Here is an 18214-nt window from a genome sequence, read left to right on the forward strand (position 1 = left end):
GGGCGACTTACAATCGTAAGCAAATACATTTCAAGTGTTACAATACAAGTAAAACAATAAGAGCAAGAAATACAATAACTTTTGTTCAAGCAAAGTATAAGTGTGACAAACCACAATTCAATAATACAGCAGATAATAGTGATAGTTACATCATGATATGATTAAATAGTGATAGTTACATCAGGATATGATTAAATACAAAGTACTACAGGTTAAACACTTGGCAGATTACAGTATTCTGAAGTACAGGATTAAATGCAGTAAAATAGGGGCAGATAAGAGCAGAATAAAGCACATTTACATGAAGGGTGATAATGACCCAGGATACAAGCAGAGGAGTTCTACAGGTGCTCTTTGAAGAGGTGAGTCTTAAGGAGGCGCCGGAATGTGGTCAGGGACTGGGCAGTCCTGACATCTGTAGGTTTATAGATTAAAATGGGGTCTATATGGAGAATATAAAAGTCGTGATACTTAATTTGGTAGAAACTGGGAACCCACCATATATATATCTTTATTGTGAGGTCGTTATATTAAACAACATTTACTATGGAGCAAACAATGGTAATGAAACAGCGTAGTTTGTGATTCCAGATCTTAACCAGACAGGCAAACACACAAAAACATCTGTAAACTGATACAGAATATGCCAAGCTCAGAGAGCAGAAGGATGACCTTTGTAAGTATTTGTGTGATGGTTCCATTAGCCATGTTCTCTTTAGAGATTAGAATAAAAAAACCTCTTCAAATCCCCCCCAATATATGAAAGGCATATTTTAATTTAGCACAGCCAATTCTGGTGTTGATATTATGGATGGTTAACTATGTTGGCAAATCTAGACTAGAACAAAACTTTTTTTTTTTTTTAAATTTAGTCAGTGATTGAGCAAGTCCAGCATGATCAGTAGGTTATTACAGTGTTGTATTTTGTCTTCAGTTATGTGCCCCCCCCCCACAAAAAAAAAATTACACCACTAAAAGCAGACAACCATTAATTAACAAACGTTTATTTACATAGTATACAATAAAATCTGAAGTATTAAAGTGAGATGAAGATAACACACAATGCTGCATGTAGGAGCGTAGAATAGGGAGCACAACTGACAATAGAAAAGGAAAAAAGGAGATTTCAGGAAATTACAAAACATTTAAAAAAGAACACTTGTTTTTAAAAGGGTCTAGAAATCAAAAGTGCTTTGGGCATCTGGGATTTGAAAGGTGTAGCCTTCTGAAGTGGAGTCTGGCACCACGCTCTGGTCTTCCTCTTCCTGCAAAGAGAAGAGGATCAATTATTACACAGTATACTCCAGGCAGAAGCACATCATTCTGCACCACGCCCCACAGTAAATATCTGAGCGTCAACACATTGCTATTTCAGTATACAGAAAGGAGGTTCTGCTTTTCTGTATGGCAACACATGGAAATGTACAGGTCCCCAGTGTTCATGTTTACCATCCTGTGGCCTGGCAACAGTTTAAAGGGTGTTCACTTGTCCAGGTGGTTACTTCAGAACCCGAATTCAAAAATCAAAGCATATGGCCTTGCCATAGCTTCACTTTACAAAAGGATATGGCATTGCCATCAGTTATTTAATCCAGGTATAGGTTTTACAGTACAGATTGATTCACTTGTTCCACACTTTGCATAGCAGTTTGATCCATTCCTGGTTTTCCCTACAAGTTTAATAAGACGCACCTGAGCTTTCTACCAATAAACTGTGGCTAATCAAGCTCTTATTAAAACCTGTAATGGGTGAAACTGCTATGCAATAGGAGTATTATTTCCATCCCTGTATTACCTAAAGTACTATTCACAAAACAAAATGGTGTGCGCTTCTTGAAACAGCGATTCATAGAGATGCTGTCCTAGAATAAAGGTCACATCCCCTTGCACACGAACACCCCAGGTGTCAAGCTGTGAAAGCGAGAGACAGCTTACCTCTCCTGAGAAGTACTTCTCGATTAGGTTCAGGGAAGCTTTGTACACCATCTCATTCTCGTGAGTCTGGAGAGCTTCTATCTTGTCCAGCCCGCCGATCTCCTCGATCATTATGCACAGCTTTTCAGTCTCCCCAAGCTTTTCACCAGCCTGCAAAAAAAAAAAACCAAAAAGGTCAGTGCCATGCTTCCCTCACCACAGCTGACATCCACATTGTGAAAAGTATACGGCCATGGACTGCCTCTACCGTATGCATACACAAATATAAAAATCACATTAGAGCTCAACCAATTTCAGCAAAGTATTTGCCAGAATTCCAGCCCATCTTATCCTGTACAGACGTCATCCCGTGCATAGATCACCACACCCAACTCGCGTCAAATCTAACACAATTGGTACCTTTTGTAAAAATGTGATCCTATTAAAAACTTCTTTCTTTAAGAATTTAATGAACTCGACACTAGTTTCTCCAAAAACTATATATTGTAGACAAATCGGTACACAATGTTACAGTCGATACCACACACACTTGAAAGACTCCAGCACATTCCCCCAGCAGAGGGGAACACAAGCACCTTGCTTCTGTGCTAGTCTGACTCCGCACCGGTACGCACCAGGAAGATGTTGGAAATGGCATCCAGGATCACCAGGATGGTTTTGCTGTCCTTGGCAGACAGCAGGTTCAGCAGTGGCTCAATAACGCCGGCCTGGACGAGGTGCACCACCTGCTCGACCGTGCCCCCACTGGTGTAGTTGGTTACAGCCCACACTGCCTCCTTCTGGGTCTTGTAGTCTCCCTGCGTGGGGAATAAAAATCAGAACAGTTGAAAGAGGCACAATAAAAAAAAAAAAAACCACACACCACTCCGGTCACCCCTGAGCCAGTCTGATATTTCACAAAATTGTCAACGAATCAATGTGGCCACAGGAGAGCTTGTTGTACACCTTGATGGAAGGTCAGCTACATGGCACACCTGCAAAGATTGGCTTGCAATGCTACAGCCATTAGAAGCTGTATGGTAAGAAAGGACTACATCAGCAGTAACACCGCATGGGTAGAGTATGCAATATTAAACACTTTCCTACACGATTGTTTAATCTGGTCGCGTTCCTTCGCACTGAACCCTATGGAGAAGGTATTCCTCTTTAGAAATCTTCTGTTATTGGGAAGAGGGCTAGTTTGGTAATGCAGTACGGAAACGGTAAAGATCATCAAAACAAGGAACAATGGACACCCAACTGTGCAGAATAAGGCTTACATTCTAAATCGAGGGTCTCTGGGTGACATATCGATATCACGAGAGCACTAGCTACCTAACCTTATACACGGGTCTCGAGCCACTGTGTACAAGACTGTAAAACACTGAAGCTTATGGTAGTCAGGTCACCATAAGCCCTGCTTTTCAAGCTGAGCCCACCTTTCGAATGACCTCCACCAGATGAGGGACCAGCCCAGCGTCGATGACCTCCTGTATCTGAGCATCCCTCCCTGCGGTGATGTTGGACAGGGTCCAGGCTGCCTCCTTCTGAATGTTGCTCTTGGGGTGCCTGAGCAGGGCTGGGAACACAGCCAGGGCTCCAGAATCAAGCACCGTCTGGGTCTGCTCGTCCGTGCCAGTCACGATGTTCCCAATCGACCTCAAGGACGGGGTCTGACAGTCAAGAGGAGGGGGGGGGGGGGGGGGGGGGGGAGAATTACACTTTGGACACATGGCAGAAATGTGTTTACATGTCATAGATCAAAAGAGGGAATCCCTTATGTATCCAGTAGCTTAACTTAATAGAAGATGAAGCCTGGATAATTAAGCAGTTTGGCATACCTGCACATCTGTCAAGTAGCATTTGAGCCATTTTAAAAAGAGTCCTGTCATGAACAAGAAAGGATAGCAGTAGATCCAACTTCATACCAGAAACACAGCTTCAATTGCAACCATTCTGCAATTCCTACAGTGAACTTCAAACCCATGTCAAATTTGGACAGGACGGTGTTACCACGTTCATCAGGGATGGAAATAAGTCCGATTGCATAGTAGTTTCGGCCATTCCAGGTTTTACAACAAGCTTGATTAGCCACAGCACAAGCAGAACAAGTTAGTGTGCGTCATAAAACTGGAGTAAAAACCCAGGGAAGAATCAAACTGCTATGCAATGGGAGTCTTATTTCCATCTTTGTTAACAGGAGCAGAACAAGAGTGCCAAAGTTTTAGGTGTGAATTCCGAGGAGCTGTGTGCAACACATGTCCCGTTTGCTTTTTTTGGCACAGGGTTTTCAAAGGACACGTTCAGCCAGTGTTCTCACCACTATGGGCAGCTCGTTGGAGCCCAGCAGCTGGACCAGGCGAGGCACCAGCCCGGTCTGCAGCACCACGTCGATGCGCTCGTTCGGCCCGTCTGTCAGGTAGGAGATGGCCCAGCAGGTGTCCGCCAGGACCTCCCTGTCATCGTGGTGCAGGAGACGCATCATCGTTGGCAGCAGCTGTCGCACAGCGGGCAGGGGAGGGGCTGGGTTCTTGTTGCGGCACAGGTTCGAGAGGGTCCAGGTGAGATTGCGCAGGTACCCAGACTGGAGAGTGAAATAGAAAATAAAATTAAAGATTTACTGTAACAAAACAGACTGTAGTTCATTGAAAGTTTACTACAGCTTGAAACACTTTCCATGCTTACTTACAGACAATGCAGACAGCTCTGGGACAGCCAGCAGTGCGAGCAGGGGCTCGATGGCTCCGTGCTTAATGACTCTGTCTCTGTACGATGACCCATCACCTGAGAAGAAAAAGAAGATGGAAAAACTAGGCATTTAAGTTACTGTAACCGGTAAAACACACAATTATTCAAGCCAAAAATATTGTGCAGCATATATTCTTAGTTCATCATGTACAAGTCTAACTGATTTGAGCGATAGCTAAAAGATAAACATGACTGGGGATTTATTTGCTTAACAATTTGAAAGTCAATAGTGCCACCTAGTGGACGGTTACTTGAATTGCCAAGCTGCCCACCCACCTGCAATGTTCCCCAAGGCCCAGACTGCCTGCTCGCTGATGTGGGGGTGCGGAGAGGTTACCAGGCTGATGAAGGCTGGAATGGCGCCCCCGTCCACAACAGCCCTGGTCTGATCGGAGGTCCCGGAGGCGATGTTCGTGAGGGCCCACGCAGCCTCAAACTGGATGGGGCTGCAGTCAGACAGGCCCAGGAAAGCCACAAACTTGGGGATCAGCCCGGCGCTAATGATACCGTCAATAGGGGGGTGTCTCTCTCTAGACAGCAGTTTCCTGAAGGGAAAGAGAGACAAGCATGTATGAAGGAGAAAAGGTACAGAACACTGAAAAGCGTGAGCTTGCCATTTCATTATTCATGCCATGGTCAGGATATCTATGCTTGGTTATTTCAGAAGGGCGCTGGCACAGCGTACCTCGCAGCTTGTGTTGCTTGAAGCTGAAGTTCCAGGTTGTTGCTGTTTACTCCACTGATGATCTCCTCTACAGTCCAGTGTGCGGAAACCTGCAGACGACACAGACCCCACTAAAATGACCTGCAGACGACACAGACCCCTCTAAAAATGACCTGCAGACGACAGACCCCATTGAACTACCTGCAGACATACAGACCCCACTAAACGTGTATAGGTCTCCAACCCCACTCACACACACTTCAGTAATTCAAGTCTGCAATTCAAATTTGTAGACATTTGCCTGCCAGGCATTCAATTTAATAGCATACAGGCTTGGATTACAATTCAAGTTTGTAAGCCAACCCCCTGATGCCGAGCAGCGACAGTCCTGCAGGAGTGACGCTAGGAAAGCCCTCTGCAGGCGTCCTTAAACAATGCTTTGGTCGTATCAGGTCATCTTCAGTACAAACACAGCGACAGAATGGTCCGCTTCCTTTCCTCGCCCTACCATGGACTTTCGGTTATGCGATGACATATTAACGTCGATTCCATTCAACCCGACGTGGTGTCGTTTTCCAAAGGGGTCGCTCAGTACACGAAGTTAGCATGTTAAGAGTCTCCCCTAGCACGGTGTTTGCTTTAAAGCAGCCGGGCCGCACATTACCTGTCTGTTTTGGTTCTTTTCTTGAAGGGGCGAGGTAGCTTCATCGGGGAAAGTGCCGACATTCCTCCTTTTCAGCATCTGCTCGTCTTTCTTGGCTTTTCTGAGCTCCACGTTCACTTCGATTCTCCTCCTTCTCAGTTCCTGAATCAGAGACACACGGCACGCAATTCAAGCACAGATGATCAAGATGATCACATCCCGCTCGGTCAAGGATTTCTTTATTAAACGTTTAGACATTTTAAGAACGGTTTGTGCGAGCACTACGGTTGGAATTCGATAAGTTTCCAAAAACAAAACCTAACATATTGGCCTATGCATTATAAGAGACGCAGACAGGAAACAGAAGCCGACACAGGCGTGGCGGGCCGGGATCTCAATATTAATAAACTCACATTGCTGTCTTTCCCCTTGTTCTTGAACTGAGTCAGGCGCACAGCATTTTCATTTCCATCAGCAACAGACATTTTTCTGTATTATTCGTTACCAAATTAATGCTTTCAAGTCACTCAACGCAAATTCAAACGGGGATATCGATCCAATACCTAAAATAAAAACAATACAATAATTAATACAGCACCGGTATTCATTAAAATAATTAAACAGCTCTTTTAACTGATATTATAGTACACGAAACAGCTACGATAACCATATATTAAAAAAATCTCCACTCACACGACGTTTTTTTATTCGTTATGTAATATTATACTTGTTTAAAGGTATTCTCATATTTGGTTCATTACTTACAAGTAATATATAACCGCCAAAACTATTTAGTTGCAAAACTGTACATTAAATAATAGCCGCTCCGGTACTTGTATTAAAGCGCACCTCTCAGTTCTGAGCTCTGCACCAGTGTCCGGATGAGCGCGATGCCGCCCTTTAAATTCATGGCGCGCTAGTTCACTGATTGGCCCATTCGAGCGAAAGCAACTCTCTCATTGGACGTTTCAAAAAACTCGCACAACGCACAGGATATGTTGTCAGGGTTACGCGCAAAAAAAAAATGTATATATAGCAAACCCTCGCGAGAGTTTCCAAGTCCTTGTGTGTTTTTTTTTTTTAGACCACGAGCTTGTGCAAATGTACATATCAAGCCCAGTTATAAAGCATACATAGCAATAATATTAATTTAAATACACAAAACCGAGATATTTTTGAATAATTCCTTTTTTAGATCAAGAAAATTGGATTTTCCCTTTCAGCAGGAAGCAGCTCGCATGATTAGAGGCGAGCTTATGAATGCGGAGACGTCGTGACCCAGTGGCCTAATGGATAAGGCACCAGCCTCCGGAGCTGGGGATTGTGGGTTCGAGTCCCACCTGGGTCGCAAGACTTAACACCTATTTTAGATCAATTAAAATTATATCTAAAAAACAAATCAAAAAAATAAAACGAATCAACTGCAAATTTGCTGATATCCCAAAATGCAATTAGTTATGTGTGTCTGTTTTCTAAATCAGAGCATTATCTAAAAAGAAAAATAATAATAATAATAATAACACATGTAATTGTTTAAATGAATAAATGATTATTATTACTGTTGACATTAAAGGAAATAATACAATCAAATAAATAATGAAAACGGAATATTTGATCACAAAAAGAGAGGCGATTAAAACCTTTCATGTTGATTGTTATGTTAATCCTTTTCGGTTACCATTGCAGTTTTTTTTTTGCCCGCATAGTGGTTAGTATGTATATCAATATATATATATAAGGGTTTTTGTATCTATGACGTATAATGTGAAATCACGAGTGCAACAATCCAATACACCACTAGGGGTCAGTGTGTTCATGTTTTATGTTAAAGCGCTGTAGTTTAATTTAATACCAGGAGGGGGCGATAACAGCAGGTCCACAGCATGAAGAATACCAGCCTGTATTTTAAACACGCTATATAATGTATTGAGTACAAATAATAAAAATTATAATAATTGCAAAAAATGTACAAAAACACAAACACGTGTTGGGTACACACAGAACTTGTGAGTCGAAATGTAGCAACGCAACCGTTTCGTTTTATTTTTTAACACTATATAAAACTATACACTGCTAAAAAAAATATATATAACACAGATTCTGTCGTTTTACAGACGCGGTAAACTGCCGATACGGGTCTTAGTTTTCTCTATAGATTCCTATCGGATTGTTTTTCTAATCTCTCCCTTCGCTGGATGTCTTGCACAATTCAACCTCCTTCCCCACTGTGGTTTACAGGTAAACGACATGTGTATTTGCAATGCAACACGTGTGTTTGGAATTGATGATGATTTGGGAACAAGTGGGTGTTTAGCATAAAGTATTCTTTAAAACATGTTCATTTGACCCAACAGAACCCTAATAAGGCGTTTGAAACGCGAAGGCTCGAATCATGGAACCCCTAATGCTTCCAATATGACGCTTTGGTGTTTCCTGCTGAACCCGCTATAGAACCCGCTTTATCTCCATCAATAGAAACTATTAGAGACCAAAGAAACAAGCTATAGGTTGAGAAGACGCAGCAACGCGAGCGTGCGGTTCCGAGCACGAAACGAGTCGATTTTAATCAGAGCCCTGCTGTATAGCTGTGTATCCCTGGTTACCGGCTCCGTTTCTTTCGGGGTCTGAGTCTTGATGAACAGCGGGCTCATTGTGTGAATGCAGCTCGACCCTGAGTGCTAAAGGACTGTGCGAACTGATCTGTTTTCCATGGCACCGCCTTCAGTTGGCATGAGCATCTGGACGCGTATAAAACGAGCCCCGAGCAGACCACATGCACACAGTACACAATGAACGCGGCTGTGTGCGCGCTGCTCTCCCTAGCGATCCAGTGCATTGAGGCGGAGGGACCCAGCAATGGTAAGTGCACACGATACGTGCCTGCGTTAATAACGGGGTGAGATTGAAGGATGCTGCCTAGAACAGTCCGGTTAGTTATCATTCTCAGAACCCTTTCAAAGAGTGTATCACCGTAGTGTTACTGTATCGCTTGTATAGCACCGTGCAAAAGTCAAATACAATGTATATTATTTGCATTTTTAGTATTCCTTGATTATTATTATGTTTTTATTAATTTGTCTTTAACGATTTAACGAAAAAAAATAAAAACTTTGCATCTGGTGCAAAAGCTAAAAACGAATTAATAATAATAATAATAATAAGAAGAACATTGACCTGAATCTACCTGTATTTTACATGCTATTTTATACAATAAAACATGCAAAGCACGGTGGGAAATGATATTATAAAGGCATTTTACAGTTGCATTAACTGAAATAACAGTGAAGCTACTTTATATTTCAGTGTGTGCGTGCGTGTGTCAGTGTGTGTGTGTCAGTGTGTGTGCGTGCGTGCGTGTGTGTCAGTGTGTGTGCGTGTGTCAATGTGTGTGTGTCAGTGTGTGTGTGTGTGCGTGCATGCGTGTTTGTCAGTGTGTGTGTGTGCGTGCATGCGTGTGTCAGTGTGTGTGTGTGTGCGCATGCGTGCGTGTCAGTGTGTGTGTGTCAGTGTGTGTGTGCGTGCGTGCATGCGTGTTTGTCAGTATGTGTGTGTGTGTGCGTGCGTGCATGCGTGTGTCAGTGTGTGTGTGTGTGCGTGCATGCGTGCGTGTCAGTGTGTGTGTGTGTGTGTGTGTGTGCGTGCGTGCGTGCGTGTGATTTCAAGACAGTAACATACAGTGCATTGATTCCTTCCTTTAATGATTTCTGTTTCCAGAGCTGTTCTCTTACATGGCAATGCCGTACTCTAAAGAAACTCCTCCGGGGATACACGGCTTGTCAGACGAGTCACAGAACCGCACGAAGATGCACGTCAAAGACATCGTTCCGATGATGGGCGACCCAAAATACACCTTACAACAGAACCCGCTGCCCGGGCACGGCTGGTACAAACACGGGGAGATAACGCTGGGGTCACAGCCTGACAAAATAAAGAAGGCAACCAAGAGCCACAAGTTTCCAGCTGAGCACAACAGCGAGAAAAGCAGACATGAAGGGAGGACCCAAGCACCAGATATCGGGACTGCTTCTGCTCAGCACAAAGCCGCTGGGAGCTCGCCTGCCCAAGCGGAACAGGACCCGCGGTTTCAGCCGTACAACACGCGGTTACGGGACAACAGAAGGATGGACCCCGAGGAGAACAGACCCGGGAGATCCAGCCTTTACCAGCCCGGCAACGGATCAAGAAACAGCACCAAGCACGCACTGACTTCCAACCGGCGCTCGCCCAGCCTGCTCTACCACTTCAACATACTGAAAGAAGGTGAGGTGAAACTCTGTAAAATTCACAAACCAACCCAGACCGGTACAAAAGTTCAAACCAGCCAGTCCACAGCTATGTCAGTCAGGGTCGTTGTTAGCAATAGTTTCAAGGGGCAGGTCCTCCAGTAATCTACTGTCTGTCTCTGTACATATGTGGTCAATTCTTGCCTCTTGATGGGGTTATTTTTTTTAAAAAAAATTTCACATTGCATAATTTAGCACAAAAAAAGTGTTGAGGGTTTGAAGCCAGGCTGAGATGTGATGGAAGTTTGCATAGACAGCCCTGACACCCGCCTGTCTGTGCTGTTGAAGGCTGTATGGTGGTACGGTGGGACCTGCGTTCTGTTGAAACCGTGCTTGCATGTTTGTTGTGAGATTGTGGATGCAGGTCATGAGAAGTTATCTTCATTGTCATTGAACTGAGCAGTCCTGTAATTAGTTATTGATTTCCTTTCGGCGGGTGACCTTCATTAGGGGGCACTGGCTGAATTAAATGATCAAATCATGCTGTACTGGACCACTTTACCCAAGGTAACATTATGTAGTCCTGGACTAGTGCTTATCAGGGTCCCTGTGAAACCAGCCTTATCACGTGTTTCATTATTCATGCCTTTATTGGCAACATGGAAAGGCTTATTTAACAGGGGTGACCAAAGCTGGTCCTGCCAGTCCTGGTCTTTGTTCCAACCCTGTTTTAAATTCTTTAATTGAACCAATTCAAACTCCATCCAGACCCTGAAGAACTTCATTGCAATATTTTACCTGTTAAACCTGGAGTGGAATATCCCTCCAGGACTGGGATTGGACACAACACTCATCTCCTGACTTTCAAATAATTCACAATTTAGAGTCTTGGCACAAGTTAGATATTGTACAAAGGTGAAGTAAGGCTGTTGTTATTTGTGTGTATATACACACGCACACACACACACACACACACACAGGTAACCCCATACCTGTACTGGACAGACAAGGATGCTAATATATATATCATATATATAATATATATAATATATAGGGCAGCTGGCTCTTTGAGCTAAAATATATATATATATATATATATATATATATATATATATTAGCAACCTTACAGTTCATATTTCGTGTATTTTGTAGAATCCGAATACACCAGAGAAGCATTCTGCTTGAGTGAATGCAGGAAGGAGCAGGACGAGAGGGAGTATTTCTGCTCCAGTGAATTCGGTAAGCCCTCGTATCTCACAATCCTTACATGCGAGAATCATACCAGTGCTGAGACTGCATGGAGCATGGTGAATCGTCACAGTGTGTTTCAATTCAATACATACCAGCAGTGGAAAACACTTCTTATTAAACTCCTAGTAAAACCAGGAATGGATCAAAATGTCTTATTTCCATACCTGAGTATATATTTATATATTTGTATTTGTGTCAATACCCTTTGGATCTTAAAGCTAAATGCATCTGATAGTTAACACTGTCCTTCTCCTCACAATGAGCCAGGGTCTCTCTCTCTCCCTCTCCCTCTCCGTAGCGGTCAATGGCATCGTTCACGACATCGAGGTCTTAAAGAAGGGTGTTGGCCTCGTCACGTTGCTCATCAGCAGCGATGGTTTTTATAAAATGAGTCGGCTCCACGTGGCACCGGACGGATTCTTTTTCAAGGTTCGCGTTTTCGTGCTGGACACCTATAAGTGTGCCAAGCCCTGCCCGGATTTTAAACTGGGTGAGTTTGGAAGAATTCGATCCAGAATGAAACAATGACACACAGCAAGCTTCCTGGTAACCAGCTTCAGCACAAAGCAACACTGTGGCTACAGTGCAGCACCTTCCCTTTATAGGTCATGGTTTACCCGCAGATCTTATAGATACATTTCAATATATATATATACATATATATTCCTAAATCATCTCCAACCACCAAAGCACATGAGTTTAATAATTACATAAGCGATATGCCTACACAAACCGGAATTAGAAATGAGTCCAGTAAGCTGTTTTGTGAACAGAACACATTGATTCTTTGCAGACAATGGAAGTCAAGTCAATGTTATCCACAGCACAGCAATAACAGCAGGGACTCGTATAGCTTTATTGACTGAATGGTTTGTTGTCTTTCTGCGTGCGTGCACAGATATTTCATCATGACTCCTCATTATTTTATTTTTATATAGGCATGTCTGTCCTGCCTCTTTCGTGACTTCTAACGAGAGGGACACACCAGTGTAGCTTCTTTGAGTGGGATTGTATCTCAGCATGCACTGCCACCAGCTGGCCAAATGTTGTAATAGCTGCATGTATCCTAAACAGGGAGCAGGTACATCGTGATGGCTCAGATCTACCACCGGAGGCGCCACCTCTCCAGCGAGCTGCTGGCACTGCTAGCTCCGAGGCTGCGGCCGGGTGACGGGCTGGTCCGCAGCAACAGCTACGTGAAGAGATTCAACAGGAAGAGGGACCAGAGGGTGCAGGAGGTGGCTTACAGCAAGTGCAAATGAGCGTGGTGGCATGGGACCCCGCGTGGAACAAGAGAGCGAGAGCGAGAGAGAGAGAGAGAGAGAGACTGTGCTCTGAACCCCTGCCCTGGTAACCGCTGGGAGTCCAATCTGCAAAGGGTGGAAATTCACACTTTAGATCCACTGCTTATCTATTCCCGGAGTGCTTTTCTTATTTGTATTTTTTTTTTAAAGGGTGTAACTTGGCTGCAGCAATCAGAAAGCTTTCATTAGCTTTATCATTTTCACAACCATTATCCAGCTGTCATCTGTTATATGCTTACAGGCACAACATTCTGTAGTTTTATCAGGAACAGGAGCCAGGCTCACGAGAGCAGAGGGAGACCGAGCAGCTCTTGCAATCACTGCTGCAGAGTATACTTCCCCGAAAGGACAGACTGTACCTGGGCTTCGATCACACCGTAGTTGATAGATGTCAATACGTGTTGTATGCAATCTTGACCCTGATTTTCAATGTAGTCACACATCTGTCTTTGCTGATTGTAACTGGAGCGTGTGCGGTTGTGTGTGTGTGTCTAGTGGAAGTGTATGAAATGTATGAAAGAATCACACAAGAAGTGCTGGGGTAAACTTTAAACCATGTCTGTATTTATGGAAGCTGGTGCAGGCCACAGGAGTTTTGTTTACATTATGACTGGTCTGTCCTGTTAGCATTGGGATGGCTTTAAATAGAAAACCCTTTTCATCTTCCCCAAATGGAAATACTGTGCTGCTTTCTGAGTTTTCCCCTTCTTATCAGTATTCAGGAAATGCACTGTATATTTAAAAAAAAAAAAAAAAAAAAAAAAAAATCTTTTCCACGGGAAGGTATTTTCTTAACTTTTATGTTGTGCATGTCAAATATTTGCCAGCAAATGGACTTGAAAGCCAGGTTCAATATATCAAGGGTGTTTATCTAAATGAAGCAGTAAATCTCATGGTGGAAATGTGATCAGAGCTGCACCTGGACTTGCGGCTCCAGCGAGGCACCGTCTCCTGCCCTGACTGGAGGAGATCGCGCCCACCGTCGCTGGGCTTGCTTATTTAAGAGCAATAATATAGTCACACGCAAACCCTCACAAGAGCTGGGCTCAGAGGAGGCACTTTTAAAAAAGTAAATGAAACCTGCCTCTTTACTTTCTCCGTGAAGTCTCTAATCTCAGGTCTCGGGACGGATCCGATTTCAAATATTTCCCCGTGTGGACGGAGGGAGGGAGGGAGGGAAGGTTTAGGCACTGTGTCGTCTACACTGTCTCTTGTGTCAGGGCAACATGCATCTATTAAAATATTTTTTCTTCTTAGAATTTTGTGATTTATTTGTTTTGTATCTTGGCCTCAATCTATTTTATTTTAAGAAAGAAATTAAGATTGGACTTGTCAAATAAAGTCAGGGCCTCCGGATAGAAGTGCAGTTTAAACGGTCGGACATGATTTAATATGAGGCACGTCAGCCAATGCCAGAAAAGTGGCAACAAAGCTAACCACAATGTTATCAGGAAGAATTCAAGAACTGAAGACTTTTGTCTGTAACAGACGAGTGACCCCACTGCATTCCAGAGAGCATAGTGCAAGTGTGTGTAACTTGCCACCTGCAGAGACGTGCTGAGAGAGAGACACAACCTCAAAAGGGTCCAGATGGCCTCTTCCTGATTCCACACCTTTCTTACGCCCCTATGTAAACAGAAGTCATTAGCTGGCTTGCATTCCCAGTTACAGCACCACATGCCACACTCTGATCAAACACAGCATGCAGACAACACTGCAAAACTGAGGCGGTAGCAGCACCCTCCCCCAGGCTGCTTGACATATGGGCTGAGACACAGCCTTATAAGCCCCTGGGAATACCATCCCTGTGGCTCTTCTTACAGCGCTATACCGCTCACCACAGTGAGGGAGCTGCCTGCACTGGAAATATCCATAGCACCCGACTCAGTCCTCAATTAGATCAATGTTGATGGAGCTGCCGTAGCACCAACATTTTGATTGAATTCAGGCCAGAGAGAAAACTGGTCCAGAGGTCAAATTAGGACTGCCACAGACCTGTAAGATACGCAGTACAGCTGTACTACAAAAGAGAAACCTGGTAATAAAATAAAATTAAACAATTGATCAAAGGAGGAGTCACCCTTCTGTTTGGAAAGTGCAATCATGACCTAGTTGTGCCCCTCAAAGCGACGCTACTCTCAGCTCAGTGCTCCCATCAATAAACTGAAACAACTGCCACCAAACACTAAGAATAACGCAAACGTGTTTGTCCTCGGCGGCAACGAATGCGACGCTGTAAAGAGAGGCTTTCCTGAACTAATCTCGGTAATGATGGGCTATTATACCCAACAAGGTCTTTACAGAAGGCTCTCTCTCACTGTGATCAGCTCCCCAGAGTGGCAGGAGCAGAGTAAACAGCTACACGATTGTGTTCAGGTTAGGGAGGGCTCTCAAGCAGAGACATGCATGGAAACTCTCAAGCACAGTGCAGGTTTTCTTTCCATAAATATGCCATGTACACAGATAGAAATATAACATTCATGAATTCCAAAACTGATGGATAATAGATTGACAAACACACAACAACAACAACAACTTCAAGCGAACCTGAAAGTTAGAGGCAAACTATTTATTTTTCTGACTCTCTTATCCCTACATTAGAACTAACCAAAGTGGACCTTCAGTGAGCTGCTCCCAATATGGGAGGGGTGTGTCCACATTGAAAGGGGGAAGTCATGAGAGGGCTCTCTCAAGGGTGGGCTGGGCTCAACATTACTGATCTAAACCCAAGGGATTCCACAGTGTTGAAGACGACCCCAAAGCAGAAGGTAAACAGCATTTCTTGCCCCTCATTGTGAAATGCTTCAGATTTTTTTAAAAGCACGTCACACATTTGTCTCTCTTCCCCCTTCAATATTAATTTACAAACGCAGGCAGATTAGTGATCCTGATCCCTTAAACAGGTTTGCTAACGACCCTCTGATGGGACAGAGAGCCGGAGGAGGTCACAACCCCATTTCCTTTGGGAGTGCTCGGGAGTAACTCATACTGTTAAAGAGGAAGGCTCTTACCCTGGGACAGTTGCACCTGATAAGGAAGTGTCTCTCCAGTCCCTCCACTAACGGATGGAGATCAGACACGTTTCAAAAGAGCAGTGAGGGTGACTAAACTTTTTGAAAAAACTGAAACAATATATTTGAGTACACATTCAACCTTAATAGAGCGCAGGTAATAAATCAGTGAATCACTTTTCAAACTCAAAGTGATTCAAGTGCTGGTATTCAGATAAAATAGATACTAAAAGGGTGATAAATCAAACAAGGGGCAGTTTATTTACAGGAAGTCTTTCAGACAGGGTACACAGATAGAAAATGTTCATAAACTACAACACACACAGCTCAGAAAAGGGCTCTCTTTCACCTGCTATATACATTTGTAACACGTGGGGCTCGTTAACATGCAGGTCTTTCTTTTGTAAAGAACAGTTTTTACATTGCTTCAGTATTTTGTTGTCTTCATCTTTTGTTGAAAAACAAACAGTGACTAGGCACATCTTGTAAACAAAACAAACAAACAAAAATATACATAGAAAAAAAAATAATGAAATGGAGAAGTTTTCTTGCACCGTCCAGGCGACACCCTTCAGTTTATTATCGGGTTTTGCAATCTTCAAGCACACTCATGCAGCCTAAATTCCTATTCTGTCCGTCCACCACCTTTATTTTCTGGCGACTGCATAAAAAGCACATTTACTGTGAACCTATTTTGTTTTCAATTAGGAACATTTCCTAAAAGCTCATTATGTACACAACCGGTTTCAAAATTCAGATATTTACCAAAAGTCTTGATGCCTCCCAAGCACTAACACTTGTATTCTAAGCAAAGTGTCCCCAGTTTAAAAAAACACATCACAAAAATGCACTTAAAGGTTCGTGTGGCTAAAATGATGCCTAAAAAAACAGCAGCTGCAGTAGACAAGTTCACTTCTGAAAATACACCCTCATAGTTCGATTATAGGTGAGCACATTGTACAGTTTTCATTGGTAAGAAGTCCTTCATATATATATAGACCCTGGTCCTTTCTGTCCTGGGAAATGCAATGCCTCATTTTAAGCATCACACTGGTTAAAGGCTACAGAAAGCCATGGATACTGCTATAGGCATGTTTGTGTCAAAGCATGTTCTATTGAAAACAACTTGGTGCACTCATTTGAAAATCTGAATACGTCTGTATAACTGGGGACTAAAACAGAAAAAATAAAAATAAATAAATAATAAAAACCGTTTCAGACAGCTCTCGGCACTCTTCTTAGTGCCAGGCTACTTTTCCATTCATTCATTTTTTTCTGTGCCCTTTTCCGTCACGTTAATTAAACAAATACATCAATTTAATTAATCCCTGGTTTGAAACTGGCTTATGGGTATAATAAAATGTGTTTTTAGGATTGTAAATAAACAAAGCGCTTTATTTTCTACGGATCCTGGTGGTTACGTTCATGCCAGCAAATGTAGTTTAGCATACGAAAACAAAATAAAGTAAAAACAGCCGATTCTCATAATGTGCCATTCAAGAAGATGGGAGAAGACTTCCAGCAAACTTGTTGAAAGTTTACCTAACGTTATCTCAGTTGTGCCAAAACTTTAAGTTATGAAATATTTAGGACTAAAGATTGCACCCCATTTTGATGTCAAAAACATGATTTCTCTAGGATGAAATGTCCTAGCTGTACAGAAAAAAGGATTGCTCCTCAGAGTTGCCACAATCTGTTAAAAACGTAGAGAGCAATCTATTGCCTGCAGGGAGAAAAGGGTTTTTTTGTATTTTTTTGTTGCAACATTACTCAAAATAATTAAAATGTCGTATCTATGAATAAATAATCCAGCAATACGGTGATGAATGTACAATAAACCCCTACCCCACAACTCCTGTAAGAGTGCATATATTTCACCTTTATAAAAAGGACAATTTCACCTAAATGCAAACTTGATTTAAAAGTTACTTTATTTAAAAAAAAAAAAAAAAAAGTTATCGTCCTTCTAATTAATATAAAATAAAATAAGTCAAAACAGTTGACATGAAAAGGTCTGCCAAATTAATTTATGTTACAGGTAGGAACCAGTTAACTTGGTTTAGATCATCACATTAAAATGAATTCCTGATGGCAACCAATCTTACAAGTTTATAAGTAGAAGCTCTATGAAAATATTCTAGGTTTTTTCTTTTTTACAAGCAAATGGAATCTCACAGTTCCGTGTTCTTTGTACAAAGCAGGCAACAGGAGGACTGCAGGAAAGAAATATGTTTTCTTTGCCTTCAGACAGCTCAGAAAATGCAACTTGATGCATTTTCAGCTTAAATTACTGCAAAGAGCACATTATTAATAAAAATAAAAAACTAAAAACTTGTGAAATGCACCCTCCCCCTTCCAACAAGCTCTCAGAATACCTCAGATGACAAAAAGCAACAGTTTATATAAAACAAATATAATAAATACAGATTTGCTTTTTAAAACCCTGTTGTTAAGGG

The 18214-nt window shown here is 42.6% G+C and overlaps 2 protein-coding genes and 1 non-coding gene across 5 annotated transcripts; 2 read left to right on the plus strand and 1 right to left on the minus strand.

Annotated features, from left to right (window-relative positions):
• Positions 1-988: 988 nt before the first annotated feature.
• Positions 989-6888, minus strand: LOC117423491 (importin subunit alpha-1-like). Of its 3 annotated transcripts, none has more exons than XM_058989712.1 (11): positions 6819-6888; positions 6383-6532; positions 5991-6131; positions 5348-5436; positions 4939-5207; positions 4604-4698; positions 4235-4498; positions 3354-3587; positions 2550-2732; positions 1936-2085; positions 989-1265 (listed from the first exon to the last, which is right to left on the minus strand). In XM_058989712.1, exons 2-11 carry the CDS (start codon positions 6452-6454, stop codon positions 1176-1178), a joined length of 1587 nt encoding a protein of 528 aa, XP_058845695.1. In that variant the 5' UTR covers positions 6455-6532; positions 6819-6888; the 3' UTR covers positions 989-1175. The 3 variants fall into 3 exon arrangements, with proteins under 3 accessions (XP_058845695.1, XP_058845693.1, XP_058845694.1); XM_058989710.1 differs by having other exon boundaries at positions 6735-6855; XM_058989711.1 differs by having other exon boundaries at positions 6663-6848.
• Positions 6889-7244: 356 nt separating this feature from the next.
• On the plus strand, positions 7245-7317 carry trnar-ccg (transfer RNA arginine (anticodon CCG)). Its single transcript has one exon. It is a non-coding gene; the product is annotated as a tRNA-Arg (tRNA).
• A 1382-nt stretch (positions 7318-8699) lies between these two features.
• On the plus strand, positions 8700-13934 carry LOC117423493 (UPF0450 protein C17orf58 homolog). Its single transcript, XM_034039378.3, has 5 exons — positions 8700-8828; positions 9684-10229; positions 11345-11431; positions 11742-11933; positions 12518-13934. The coding sequence occupies exons 1-5, from the start codon at positions 8759-8761 to the stop codon at positions 12703-12705; spliced, it is 1083 nt and encodes a 360-aa protein (XP_033895269.1). The 5' UTR covers positions 8700-8758; the 3' UTR covers positions 12706-13934.
• The last annotated feature ends 4280 nt before the right edge of the window (positions 13935-18214 follow it).

Source organism: Acipenser ruthenus, chromosome 17 (genome assembly GCF_902713425.1).
Source record: "Acipenser ruthenus chromosome 17, fAciRut3.2 maternal haplotype, whole genome shotgun sequence".
In the NCBI taxonomy this organism is placed as follows: Eukaryota; Metazoa; Chordata; class Actinopteri; order Acipenseriformes; family Acipenseridae; genus Acipenser; species Acipenser ruthenus.